The sequence below is a fragment of the Wolffia australiana genome, chromosome 13 (assembly GCF_029677425.1).
Source record: "Wolffia australiana isolate 7733 chromosome 13, ASM2967742v1".
NCBI lineage: Eukaryota > Viridiplantae > Streptophyta > Magnoliopsida > Alismatales > Araceae > Wolffia > Wolffia australiana.
Genome location: NC_135847.1, coordinates 1,420,021 through 1,433,635, shown reverse-complemented (window position 1 = coordinate 1,433,635; position 13,615 = coordinate 1,420,021). Strand labels below are relative to the sequence as shown.

Here is a 13,615-nt window from a genome sequence, read left to right as displayed (position 1 = left end):
TAATTTTTCATCTTTTTATTTGAAATTTTTTGTATGATTTAAATTACGTTAAATATTTTATAAAAGAGTAACAGTATAAATTTAAATATGAGACATTTTAAATATAATTAGTAATGATATCTCAGAGTCTCAGTAAACCATGTCTACCTTATTGCAAGGAGAAGTGAGTCAGATATACACAAGTCAAAAGAACCATAGTTTACATCAGTGTTTGAACTCCTTTATAATTTTAAACAATTTAATTATTTTACATTTAAAACTTATAAATATATATTTATAGCTTTAAATTCAAATGGGTAGCAATATGGCAGAGACCTATTAAATAACCTATAGCATAGTGCAAGGAAAAGTTAATATTGGAGAGAGAAGCTGAAAGAGTCCCATTCTTCATCATTTAAAATTTTAAAACTATTCTATTTAGTAAACTAAAATGTGATGCATTTTAAACAGAATGAGTATCGTATGTAGAAACGCATGAAACAATCTCTATCCTAATGCCAAATGGAACATAGAAAGAAAGTTTGAAGGGACTATAACCTCAGAAGGCTTGGATGTCATCATTTATTGACATTTCCAATAAATGACTTCTATTACTGAAATTATATCCACATTTACTCTCATTTCATCGGAGTCATATGGTTTGAGATCCACTTAGAATCAGAAGACACAAAAGTGTGGGGCACCAAACTAGAGCAAACAGAAAAAGTCCAGAATTTCATACAATACGTTTATATTCATTTTCTGTCATAATTTAAATATTTTAGAACAAATATATTATCAAAAAATTAAATTTGCTACATTTTAAACATAAAAAGTGCTTTAACATATTCAAGACATGAATAAATCTCTACCCTGATGCAAACAGAAGTGAGTCGAAAGAAAGAATTTCCTAAGCCGTAATTTTCATCATTTTGTTTGCCTTCAATTAAATCATTTACATTCGTTTAAAATGTATAACCATAAATTAATCAAGCTAAATTTCTTAACTTTTGTAACAAATAAAATTATTATACACTAGACGCCATGTATATAGGTTCTAAACATAAATGAGTCAAATATAGATAAACATAAAGAACCATAGTTTTCACCATTTTATTTTAATTTGTTTCACTGTTTAAACACACTAAGATATTTTGCAATTTTTTTTTCATAAAGTTGAATTTGATACATTTTAAATATAATTAGTAGTCATGCATCAGAGAAACTGTAAGCAATTTATACCCTAAAAAAGTAGAAGCGAGTAAATCATAGAAGCTGAAAGAGCCATAGTTTTTATTGTTTTATTTTTGACATTGTTTTCATTGTCCAGATATTTTTAACTATAATCAGTGCATAAACTTGAATTAGACATCTTTAAATATAGTGACTAGTCACATATAACAGAGCCATAAAACAATCTCTACCCTGATGCCAGCAGATGTGAGCCAAGGAGAAAGAAGCGGAAAGAACCATAGTTTTAATCCTTTTCTTTGTCCGTATTTTCATTTTTAAATAGGTTTAAATATTGTAAAGATGAATCAATATATACGTTGTAGTTCATACCTTTGAAATATAGCTAGGAGTCAGAAGCAAGTAGAAGAGAGCCAATGAGAGAAACTGAAATAACCATAGGCTTGGTCGTTTTATATAACCTTATTTTCATTTATTAATATGTTTAAATATTTTATAAGAATAATAATTCGTTAAAGTTTAATTGTATACCTTTTAAATATAATGAGGAGTCTTATATCAAAGAAATGAAACCACCTAATGCAACTAAAAGTGAGCCAATGAGAGAACAAAAATGTTCAAAGTCATCATTATTTTGTTTTACTCCGCCTCATTTTTAAAGTAGGAATAAGTATTTTATAAAAAAACGTCAGTTCATTAAGTTGAACTTATGCCTTGTAATACAAATTAGCAGTCATTTATAAAAGACTGGGAAACAATATCTGAACTAAAGACAAGAAAAATGACTCAACGATCGAGAAACCAAAAGAATTGTATAATTCATCACTTCAATTGACTTGACTGTCATTTTTAAAAATATTATAGAACAAGATGTTCATATGGTTAAATTGATGCACAAAAACCAAATGAAATAACAATATGTATATTAAAGACTTAGCAGTCAATCTATACCCTAATACTAGTAGAAGTTAATGAAAGTGAGATGATACAAACAAAACCTTAGTTTTCATAAAATTTGAAACAGTTTCCATTGCTGACAATAATAAATATGTTTGAATAAAAATCAGTTCACAAGTGTAGATCTGTGCCACTTTAAAGATAAATAATGACATATATACAAACCCTGGAAATAATCTGTACCCCCAATGCAAGTAGAAGCGAGTCAGCGAGAGAAATCAGTTCATCATGTTGCCTGATCTGATTTTAATTGTTTAAATCAGTTCATAAAGGAAAAAACATATTTTTAGAGCATAACTAATAAATTGGAGACACAACAATTAGTCTCTAACCCTAATGCAAGTTGAAGCGAGTGAAAGTGAGATAATATCAAAGAGCCACAGTTTTGGGGATTTTGTTTGACATAGTTTCCATGCTACATAGGACAAATATGTTAGAATTATAATCAGTTCTTAAAGTAAAATTTGATCCATTTTAAACATTATAAGTCATGTTATAGTTAGACCCTAGATATAATATGTACACGAGTGCAAGTAGAAGTGAGTCAATGAGAGAGAAGATGAATGAAACTAAATTTGCATATTCTTGCCTGAACTGATTTCAATTGTTTATATCAGCTCATAATGCAAACTGTTATACGTTTTAAACATAATTAAATATATATTGGAGACCCAAGAAATAATATCTACTCTTATGCAAGTAGTACTGACTAAAAATAAGAGAAATGTTAACAGAACTATAGGTTTCGACATTGTGTTTGACTCAATTAACCTTTTACATAAGATAAATATATTAGAAGAAACTCAGATCATAATCATAAATTTAAATTTAATATATTGGAAACAGAGTAATTAGTACAAGAAAAAGTGAGTCAAAGAGAGAGAAGGTGAAGGAAGAAACAAAATCATAATTTTGGTAGATCTTATTTACATCGTTTCAATAGTTCATCAAGTAAGATTTTTTAATACCTTTGAAATATAATGATTTCCAGAAAATAATTTCTTCCCTAATACAAGTAGAAGTGACTCAAAGTGAGACAATGTCAAAGAACTATAGTTTCCATCATTTGGCTTCACGGGGTTTCCAATGTTTACATAAGATAAACATGTTAGAAGAAAAATCAGTTCATAATTTTCAACACAATGAGTAATGATGTATAATAAACCCAGGAAATGATATCCCCCCTAGTGCAACTAGAAGTTAGTGAAAGACAGAGAAGCTGAAGTATGGTTTTCATCATTCTGATTGATCTCGTTTCAGTTTTTAAATCAGTTCGCAGGGTTAATTTCAATGATGAGTACTTATAAATCAGCGTGCCAGGAAACAATCTACACCTTTTTTTTCAAAAAAAAAACAATATCAACTCTCATGCGAGTAGAATATCAAAGAGATTGATCGAGAATGTCAAAGAACCATAGTTTTCATTGTTTACCTTAGATCATCGTTTTAAAGCAAGAACCAGCTCATTAATTCAAATTTTGATACCTTTCAAGAATAATATGTGAAATCTAGCAGGATCAGAAAATTCGATCAAGAAACATATAAATTCACACAACTCTTCAACCATGAAACCCAGAATCTCAGCCACAAATTCATGAACAGAAGAATAATTTTGAGAATGAAACCTTCTAGCTTGCTCAAAGTCGAGGGTTACGATTCACCAAATTCATGTGTAAAGAAACTTTTTCTCCGAAAATTGACCCGAATAAACAAGAACAAATCTCCTGAAGTTTTTACAACAGTATGAGATTCATAATTGGCAAGAGAACGACGATGATGTTACCTGGTCACAATCGTCCACCGATTAGATATGTACAGTTTTGGGTAGTCGATGATCTTCCGTTTATCGGAAAAATCCGAACTTCCCTCGCTCGCTCCTTTTCTTGATGTTAGACGGATCGCCTCACCTTCTTTAAAGGAGATCCACCGCAAACTTCAATGTTCCCCAGATGAACTGACACCCAAATCGGAAGGCTGTTCAACTTCTCCAAGAACTCGATCGCCTGGATCATCCACTGGTGATCTTCCCTCCGGGCCAATGATCGGGGATCGGCAGAGGGGGCAATTGACGTGAGATCTGAGCCAAGTGTCGATGCAATCGACGTGGAATCCATGGAGACAGTCGGGAAGAACCCGGAGCATGTCCCCTTTCACAAATTCCCCCAAACAGACCGCGCAATCCGAGCAATCGATTCGATCAACTCCAGTCTGATACGGAACTACGGCAATCGCCTCGATCGCCGACTGCTCCAGCCCCGCCGTCTTGATGCACCACACATGGTAGGGTTCTTCAGCGGAAATCCCCAATCTGAGGTCCCGGAAGACCTCGCCATCGCCAATTTCCAAATCCGGCGGCTCTTCCGCCACAAGAAATCGGCGGCGACGCCGAAATTTCAACCGGAATATGATCCAGATCGAGAATCCGAGGAAGGATACGACGAGGAACGATCCGGCCATGATCAGGATGATCGATCGAAATCTCGTCTTGTCTACTACCTCGATCATCGACGAAGCTACTCCACCAACTCCCGGCGGCGCCGCGATCTCCGCCGCGGATTCCATAGCCGGCGGCGGCGAGAAGAGGATCATCGCAGAGAGATCTAGCGATTTCTCTGCTCAGTGGAAGATGATCTGACGATCTTCCATGGCCCCTTGCTCCATCTCTCTCTCCAAGTCAACTCTTACTGCCGTATTTATAGGCTCAGTTAGGAGATAGAAAACATTTTTTATTCTGGGGAAAATATTAAACAAGTAAAATAACTCTTTGGCTTACAAGATCATGGCTTTTTTATTCTGGGGAAAATATTAAACAAGCAAAATAACTGTTTGGCTTTCAAGATCAAGGCTTTTTTATTCTGGGGAAAAATATTAAACAAGTAAAATAACTCTTTGGCTTACAAGATCAAGGCTTTTTTATTCTGGGGAAAAATATTAAACAAGTAAAATAACTCTTTGGCTTACAAGATCATGGCTTTTTTATTCTGGGGAAAATATTAAACAAGCAAAATAACAGTTTGGCTTTCAAGATCAAGGCTTTTTTATTCTGGGGAAAAATATTAAACAAGTAAAATAACTGTTTGGCTTTCAGGATCAAGGCTTTTTTATTCTGAGGAAAATATTAAACAAGTAGCATAATTGTTTGATGTACAAGATCAAGGCCGGCGTGCTACTAAACTACAAATTCGGCCCGTGGGAGTTTGTTAGAGGCTACGGACCCTGAAATGGGATGCGCATGGCGTGCAAGAATACGAGGGAATATGCCGAGACAGTTCTAGCCGTATGTGTTGATGGAGGATAAAGTCAATGCTAGTGCAGTCTTCAGCCAATCAGATGGACGATGTCACCCAGGAGACGATTAACTTAATCTCGACGGGGGGGGGAACGTGGGACAGATGATGTGTTCTCATTTCGTCATCGTCGCAATTCTGTTATCAGTTCTGTTCAGATATTCGCAGACATGTGTGTTCTGTTATGTTCGTTTAAAACAAACAAAAAATTCACACAAAGGAACCACACAGGGCCATGTTCGTTGTTCTGTTCTCTTTTTGTGCGAAAATTAGAACAAATGTTCGAACAATTCACACAATCCGAACAAAATTTGCACAATTCTCACATGTTGTAAAATTCGCACAATATGACCAAAATTCACACAATTTGAACAAAATTCGCGCACATTGTAAAATTCGCACAATTTGAACAAAATTCGCACAATGGGTAAAAATATGCAATTCAAACAAAATTTGCACAATTCGAACAAAATTCGCACAGTTTTTAAAAGTCACACAATTCGCACAATCCAACCGCACACGGGTCTGTGCGATGTTCTGTGCGAATTCGCTTTTGTTCTATTCGGATAACCGAACAGAACGAACAATTCGCACAAATTTGCACAAAGAGAACATAACAACCATGTTTAGTCATTCGTATGTGATGAAGTGCAGAAATGATTCCCTCCATCTCTCAAGCTCTCTCGCTCCTCTTCCCTCTCGTTATTGATCTTGTCAGTCTCAGTCCCCGCATGATTCCTGAATCACCTCTCACTCAGATTGACAAGTGATGGCCAATGATGGAAATTTATCTTGAGGAAAAAGCTAATTACTCATTTATCTTGAAGAAAAAAATAATATATTATTTATTTTTAAATAAATCTACATCCAGTTAAGAGGATTGCCCCAAAGGCCCTGAAGAAAATGATGTGGAACAGTAGAAATGCATCACATGGAAAGGGTACACAATTAAGTGGTGACCTCAGCCAGTGGAGTAATTACTGGAGATGATGACCATCAATCCGTGCCTGATGATGAGTTCGAAGGATGGACTGTATTCAGAAGACGTGGATGATTCCCATGATGGATGACGGGCCTTTAAACAGCTTGCTATGACTTAAAAAATGTCAATGATTATATCCATCGTTGGTCAACTATGTTATTTTTCAGAATTTTCTTCTTTTAAAATACCTTTGGTGACGACCTATGCGCCCATATCTGTAGGAAAAAATAAATATTTATTATTACCATATGTTCTATGGCATTTAATCTTGCCATGGACAGTACATTTAAGATTGAATAAGAGATGTTTAATGTTAAATAAAGAAATAGTAAATGTGAATTTGATTGAAAGTTGTATACATAAATCTATATTTGTAATAATTAATCCAATATAATATAATTTTTTATTATTATTTCATGATTAAAGTAGGGACCTATTACAACCCAAGAAGTAATAAGCACTTGGGCATGCACTTGTAAACCTCCTATTTGCCAATATAAATGTTGGCCTACTTCTACACCTGATATATCATATAACCCTTTAACTGTGTTAATGGAACCTAATATCACATTCATGCTGTCCCCTGAGAGAAATCTAACTTAAAAAAATAATTATTCTGATTTGATTCAACCATCTCTTTCTCAATTGACCCATTTTAATCATGTGGTTTATTTTGGATACTAAGTAAATAATATCCCGAGTCCGAGTACTTTTTTTTTAGTTTTTTATGAAATACTGGAACTAACTGATCCAATTAATCAAATATATATGGAGTTTATCAAACTTACCATAAAAGAAAATAGATAGACCTTTCTCTTCGTCTCTGGTAGATGGATCTTCTGAATTGGAAAATATCATTTGGGTTGATATTCTCTCATCTCTCTCTAATGTTAGCAGCAAAGTGATAACAGAAATTGTTATTCTCTAATGGTAACGTTAGGTTCCCAATTGTGTGGATTCAATCCTCTCAATTAATTCTATATTTAGATAAATTTTATTTAAAGTGTGATAGATATTATCCCCTTTAGATGGCACGGAAGATGCTTGAGTTATTACAAATCTTAATCAGTTGGATTATGTGTGTATTGACTTGCATAATTTATTACAAATGATACATCAGGTTGTGTGATCTTGATTTATTAAAGTGCTCTGGAAACGCTTTTGTACATATCGGGATCCAGTTCAGCAATGGCAATGTGCTATTTTTTATATAAACGAGGGCATGTAGGGTGATTTACAGTCACACATTGATTTTGTCAAGAACCAAACCTCTGTTTGGACTGTGATAATTGATAGCTTGAGTTGCTGGACCAAAGTCCCTAATGGGAGAGAGGATTTAAGAGTAGGTAGGAGATTCTCTACGACCCTTGAGTGAGAGTTGGGAATAAGGATATCATTGACATAAATGAGAAGAAAAGTGGGTTTTTACTGGTGTGGTTCAAAAAATAACCGAGTATTCATTTTAGAACCAACAAATCCCATATTTTTTTGAATAATATAAGTGAGTTTTAGGACCATTATTGGAGAGATTGTTTAAGACTGTAGATGAAGTTTTAAGCAGACAAACATGAATAATTGTTGAGCCATAGCTTCTTTCAAGTTGGTATCTTGATTCTTACCTGATTAAGAATTAGGGAAGTCATTTTCATCAAATAATACATCCGGTGGGATTATTAACTTACCTGATTTTTGAGACAGGCAGTGAAATGTAGCATGTAGCGAGCTGTAGTGTAAGAAGACAGACCTTTATTATCTGAAAGCCAAATTATTTTGAATGCTAGCTATGATAGCATGTGAAGATTGAAGATCCAGAAAAGACAGTGGTAGATCAAATATGATGAAGAAGTAACACTAAAAGAAGAACTAGAGACCGAAGTATAGGATACAATCAATCGAAGAGATGAAAGAATAGATAATAAAAGGTAGTTGGTGAGAGGTAGATGGTTCACTTAAATGACCAAGTGATGTGATTCAACATTTTCATGTTGAATTGGGATGCTTACATGATTTTAAAGAGAAAAAAGTTGAATATTTTATTGGATTGGGTGAATTGATATTGATTATAATTTTTATGTGAGATAGGGGGACTTAATTGAATTAAAATTGTGATTGAGTTGAGAATTCTATTAGGTGGAGCCAATTTGAGTTTGTAGTAACTCATCTAAATGATTTGACTAATTGATGTTTGGATAAAATTGACAACGATGAATTTATAAGTGACTGCTTATTTATTTTTCCTCCTTACAATTTATAGAAATAATCATATTAAAAGAAAATATCCAAGGAGGCCTAGATTTCTGGATTGATAGTAATCACTATCCTGACTTTTGGAAATTTGGGTATCTGAGAAGGAAAATGACTATTTTAGGGCAGCTTTTGTGGCATTGTTTTGGGGTGCATCCACCTAATTGGTTTGACATATAGACATAAGAGGCAAGATACTTGATAGGGACATTATTAAATGTTTAGGCTCTTGGAAAGGATAAATATCAATATAATCCAAACATGTATAGACTTAATTATATCTAGCTCCTTATCTCAGCTCCTGCGTTATTTTTTTGTTCTTTATTAAGATTTAAGCAAAGGTCAAGGTTTTATAAGATGACTCAATATAAGGAAAAAAAAAAGGAAGATTTTAAATAAAAACCATTTACTCAAATACTTGTTGGATGAATAAAGCAAAAAAAGAACTCAACTGCTTTTGTGGAAGCTCAGTCGGCTAGGCCTTGCAACTGGTATCCATGAGGGTAAAGAAAGTTACTTATTCTATGTGTATCATGTATTTTTATGATTAAATGATTGAAAAATATTCTCATGCAGCGGAGGTTAGTATCCAATTCAATATTGATTTATAAAATAATGGATAATCAAACTACTTAGGGGCGAACATGTTCCACCCTTGACTTGCTTCTTGGGAGAGTCTCTACAAGCCGTTCACATGCCTGGCCTCTAGATGTCTTTGCACGATGAATGTGATGTTGGATATTCTCTTCTTCTCCACCTCCTCCTCAAGATCTAGTTGATCTTCTCACCATCAAAACTTTCTAGTTCAATGATAGAATGAAAGAGAATGAAGAAAAGGGGTGATAACACACATCTTTATTAAGCCAATATGCCAAAATTTGCATATATGTATCTTATCAAGCTTATATGATTAAATCTATTTTTAGAATGATCTTTTGAAATTATTTTTGGCCTTTTCAGGATTTTTATGAAGTTATATATTTTTTAAGTATAAATATGATTTTTCCTGAATGTTTGATTTTTATATTCATGAATATATGTTTTTCAAAGTCAAAAAACATATTTAATTGTATTTTTTGGGAGTCATATTTCATTTTATATTAATTAAATAATGATTTTTCAGGGTTAACTGTTGAGTATGCCATGTGTTGTTGTCTGCATCATCGAAAGGTGATGACTCACCATTTCCACAATGATTCGGGCACGTATAAGTCAAAAACTTCCATTGTGGCATCATAAATCACAATGCCATCAAGGTCACTGACTGACTAAAAATATATATTATTTATGGTAAATTGCATTGCCACCAACATTAAATTCCTCATGATATTATTTTTCAACGTCAGGATCTATATTTTAGTATTTTTTAAGATTTAAATTTTACTTAGTGGAATTTATTTTTTGTCTTATTTCCCTCTTTGCCACATTTTGCCATTCGATTAGATTGAATGGGGACCAATCGAAGGTTTTGGAATGATTAGAGCAGCTAGTCATTACAAAAAGATCCGACCGTTTCATCACTAATTGCCATACCATAATGCCCAATGGCTAGCTGAGACCATTTTTTTTATTGTAGGGGGTGAGGTGGAAAAAACACACTGTTTATTAAGTTCAGTAGCAGAGAATAAGAAAACAATGCTATTTTAATGTGTCATTATATGTTTAAAAAGTAAGAAAAATGGCAGCTCTATATGGCATTATCGATAAACTCAAAATTAATGTAAAATCATGTCGTTGAGAAATTGACTTATTCAGTAAAATTTATAAACCTATACTCATAAATGATTTAATTAGATAGTGACGAGTAAGGGTCATCTCCACAGGAAACATATGTTAGAAAAAGGAAATTCTCTTGCTTGGGTGAAGTTGAGGAGATTAGGAGAATTACATCGAGCCTACAAGTTAGTGAATTAGGGAGAGATAGTGGTTATGACAGTGTTAGGAGTCTAATTAGGGTTTTATAAATTAAGGTTTATGATGGATGAGGCTGAAGGATGAAACGAGGTCATAACAATGGTGTGATACTTAGTGGATACGGTGATGAAGGTGGTGATATCGAGATACGATGATGACTAAAGTAAAGAGGTATTGATGTTTGGCTTAGGTGAGAAAGCTAGAGGTAGGCAATGAGATCATCATGGTGTAAGAGGAGATGTGAAATCGGTGAGAGTGGATGATAGTGGACAAGGATGCAGTGGATGAAGGATGGTAATATATGAATGGGATGAATGGTGAAGATGGTTAAACTAACTAAATGTGTTGGAGATGTGATCGAGTGCATCCAAGCGGTGCCAACGAATCATCAACAGAGCCGTCATCGTCGTCATCAGCATCACAGCCGGTCCGTGTCCAGCCCGACCGGCACGCCAAAGTGTCTGTGAAGACGCTCGGGTTTAAATACCCTGGGTAGAGCATGTCTGCGTCCGTATCACCGTGTTTTAATTATCTGTTTTTCAGTTGTTTAATTTCATGTTCGTGCTCATCATGACGAGTTCACCGTACTCATCATGACATGTCCGTATTGTCACATTTTCATCCATCGTTTTATTTCGAGTCATTTTATTATTTCCCCATTTTTTTCATTTTCATTGTTGTAAAGGGATCCCTTATTGGGCCCCAATGTGTATTGTGTATTGGGTCCACCATGGCCCTTTATAAGGCCATGATGGACCATGTTCTTTCATTTTCATTGTTGTAAAGGGGTCCCTTATTGAGCCCCTATGTGTACTGTGTATTGGGTCCATCATGACCCTGTTCTTGTGGAGATCTGGATTTCCTTGCTTGGCAGTTACTCCTGTTTCCAGATCTCACCCTAGAGAAGAGAGGAAGAAGAAGAAGAAGAAGAAGAAGAAGAAGAAGAAGAGGAAGCAAAAGAAGAAGAGGAATAAGAAGCAAGAAGATACGGGAGGTGCGACCCACTCCGGGTGTCCATCTCGTGGCGCCCCTGTTCTCCGGAACGGTCAACAACACGTCCGGGGTGTTCTCTTCCTTTGCCGGGCAACTCTGCCGCTGAAAGTCTTCACTTGGCGGTCTACACAGTACGCTACGAGTGGGACATCACACTACATACTCAACGCACGGCGGAATGCCTGTGTCCACTGTCGATCACGTCTCAAAAGTGGGGTTCGCAAGTCGTGACCGGTGGATTTTGGTCGATCTGGCTGATCTGGAGGTCGCCTTCACCGTTGGACTTGGCATCTTTATCTTAGACGAGAATTATTGCCGCCACGAATGCTCTCCATCGACCTCCTTCGGCGACGACCGTCGGAATAGCCATAGTGCCAGCCAGGCCCGTTGAGCGTGACCCACCGTGGGTTGAACGAGAAGGGAATGAATTCCCTGTGGCCCCAGTCAGCGCTGACGGCAGACGGCGTTTGACGGACTTCTGAGTCCAGTCAAACGACCCTGCGATGAGTCTGCAAGGTGACCGGGAAAGTGCTCCTCGGCCGATCAGGCCACCCATCCCTTGCGGACAAGCCTTGCCGTGCATCAGTGGACGTTCCTGGCCGCCTTTGTGAATGACCAAGGACTGGCCTTTTACGACCACGTCCGGCTTTCTACTACGGCCAGGTGCCATCAACGAGCGCCAATTCCTGAACTGTCCCATCCGCTCACGCATTACCTGCTCGGGAGCGTGCCGATCCCAACGACCACACCCCTGTGCTGTCGGAACAACGCACGGTTCCTTTGGGTCGTTTACTTGCTTGCATCTGACCAGGATACCATTCCGAACCGGCATACCCGAAGTTGTCCCCAACGGGAAACGGCCGAGTACTGGGCAAGACCTCGCCTCTCTCTCCCTCTCTTTCGGCCCTCGTACTCCTCCAAGTGCTACCCCGCCGCATTTGAGCCGCTAGTCGAGCTATTTTGGCCTCTCCCCGGTGTTCTCCATTCTACTCTGCCCACGACCGCAACTCGCCGCTATTGACGAAGACATTGACAATGAACGAGGCCTCCGACGAGGTACGTCATTTCTCTTGCTGATCAGTTATATTACCTCTTACAGTATATTTTCGACTACACTCCTTAGCGCTCGGGTTAGATTAGGTGAGAGAATCACATCGAGAAAACTATGAATTGAGAGTTTTCCTAGGTTCGGGTCGAGCCTGCCCGTTACGTGCTAGCCCCGATGAAACTATTCCGTTCGGCGCTGTAGTCGCCATCATCACTCCGACGAGGGTCAGATGGTCACCGTCATCGTCATCGGATGCCCACTTCAGAGCTCGAAACTCGATGAACCCCACTCGTTGGCCCTGCACGTACATTTCATCTAGGACAGTCGCATCACATAGTTACATTCACTTAGCGAATTACCCGTCGGACGACGCCATTGTTGACGTCCGACATCAATATGATTCAATTTAAGGCGAAAGGCTAAGCTTAAATTCTCTATATTCCACAGGGATCAAGGCAGCTTCCTTCTTAAGATCAACCTTCCCACTTCTCTATTGAATCTCTCCGAGCACTAGAGACACTTGATGGACCTTCAAAAATTTACTTTCTTTCAATCTGCCTCTCTTGGAGAAAGTGAGCTTAAATATGTTTTTTACAAAGATCGGGGGCTCAAATTATAGATCAACATGGATGGAGAGAGGACATAAAGGGGAAGCTGCCCTTGAAATTTTAGCTAGATCCAAGTTCTGGATCATTGGATATCAAGCATGCAAGTTAGATGATTCCTAGTTGTTGATTTAATTCAAATATTTCTTTCTCCTTGTCCTCGTCAGTGCTATCACGTCATTTGGTTAGGGTTTTTGTCTCATATGGACATTGATTGGCTGAAATTTTACCTCGTCATCCACGATCAACGTCTCTCATCATGCCTATTGGCATGTAAGCGTATCTCTCATCATGCCAGAAAAAGACAAAAATGAGTAATCAGAGTGTCTTATTAAATATATGATAAATTAACCATCTCGCAGCTGACGTGACAGCACGTCAGCGTGCGCCACATTAGGGTGTTCTTTTTTAATCA

General features: G+C 36.8%; 1 protein-coding gene across 1 annotated transcript; it reads right to left on the bottom strand.

Moving 5' to 3' along the window:
• Positions 1 to 3,792: 3,792 nt before the first annotated feature.
• LOC144711348 (E3 ubiquitin-protein ligase RING1-like) lies at positions 3,793 to 4,792 on the bottom strand. Its single transcript, XM_078585328.1, has one exon. The coding sequence runs from the start codon at positions 4,714 to 4,716 to the stop codon at positions 4,063 to 4,065; it is 654 nt and encodes a 217-aa protein (XP_078441454.1). The 5' UTR covers positions 4,717 to 4,792; the 3' UTR covers positions 3,793 to 4,062.
• Between the last annotated feature and the right edge of the window lie 8,823 nt (positions 4,793 to 13,615).

Coding starts and splice junctions, on each gene's coding strand:
- LOC144711348 (XM_078585328.1), bottom strand. CDS start 4,716: ATGATCCTCTTCTCGCCGCCGCCGGCTATGGAATCCGCGGCGGAGATC.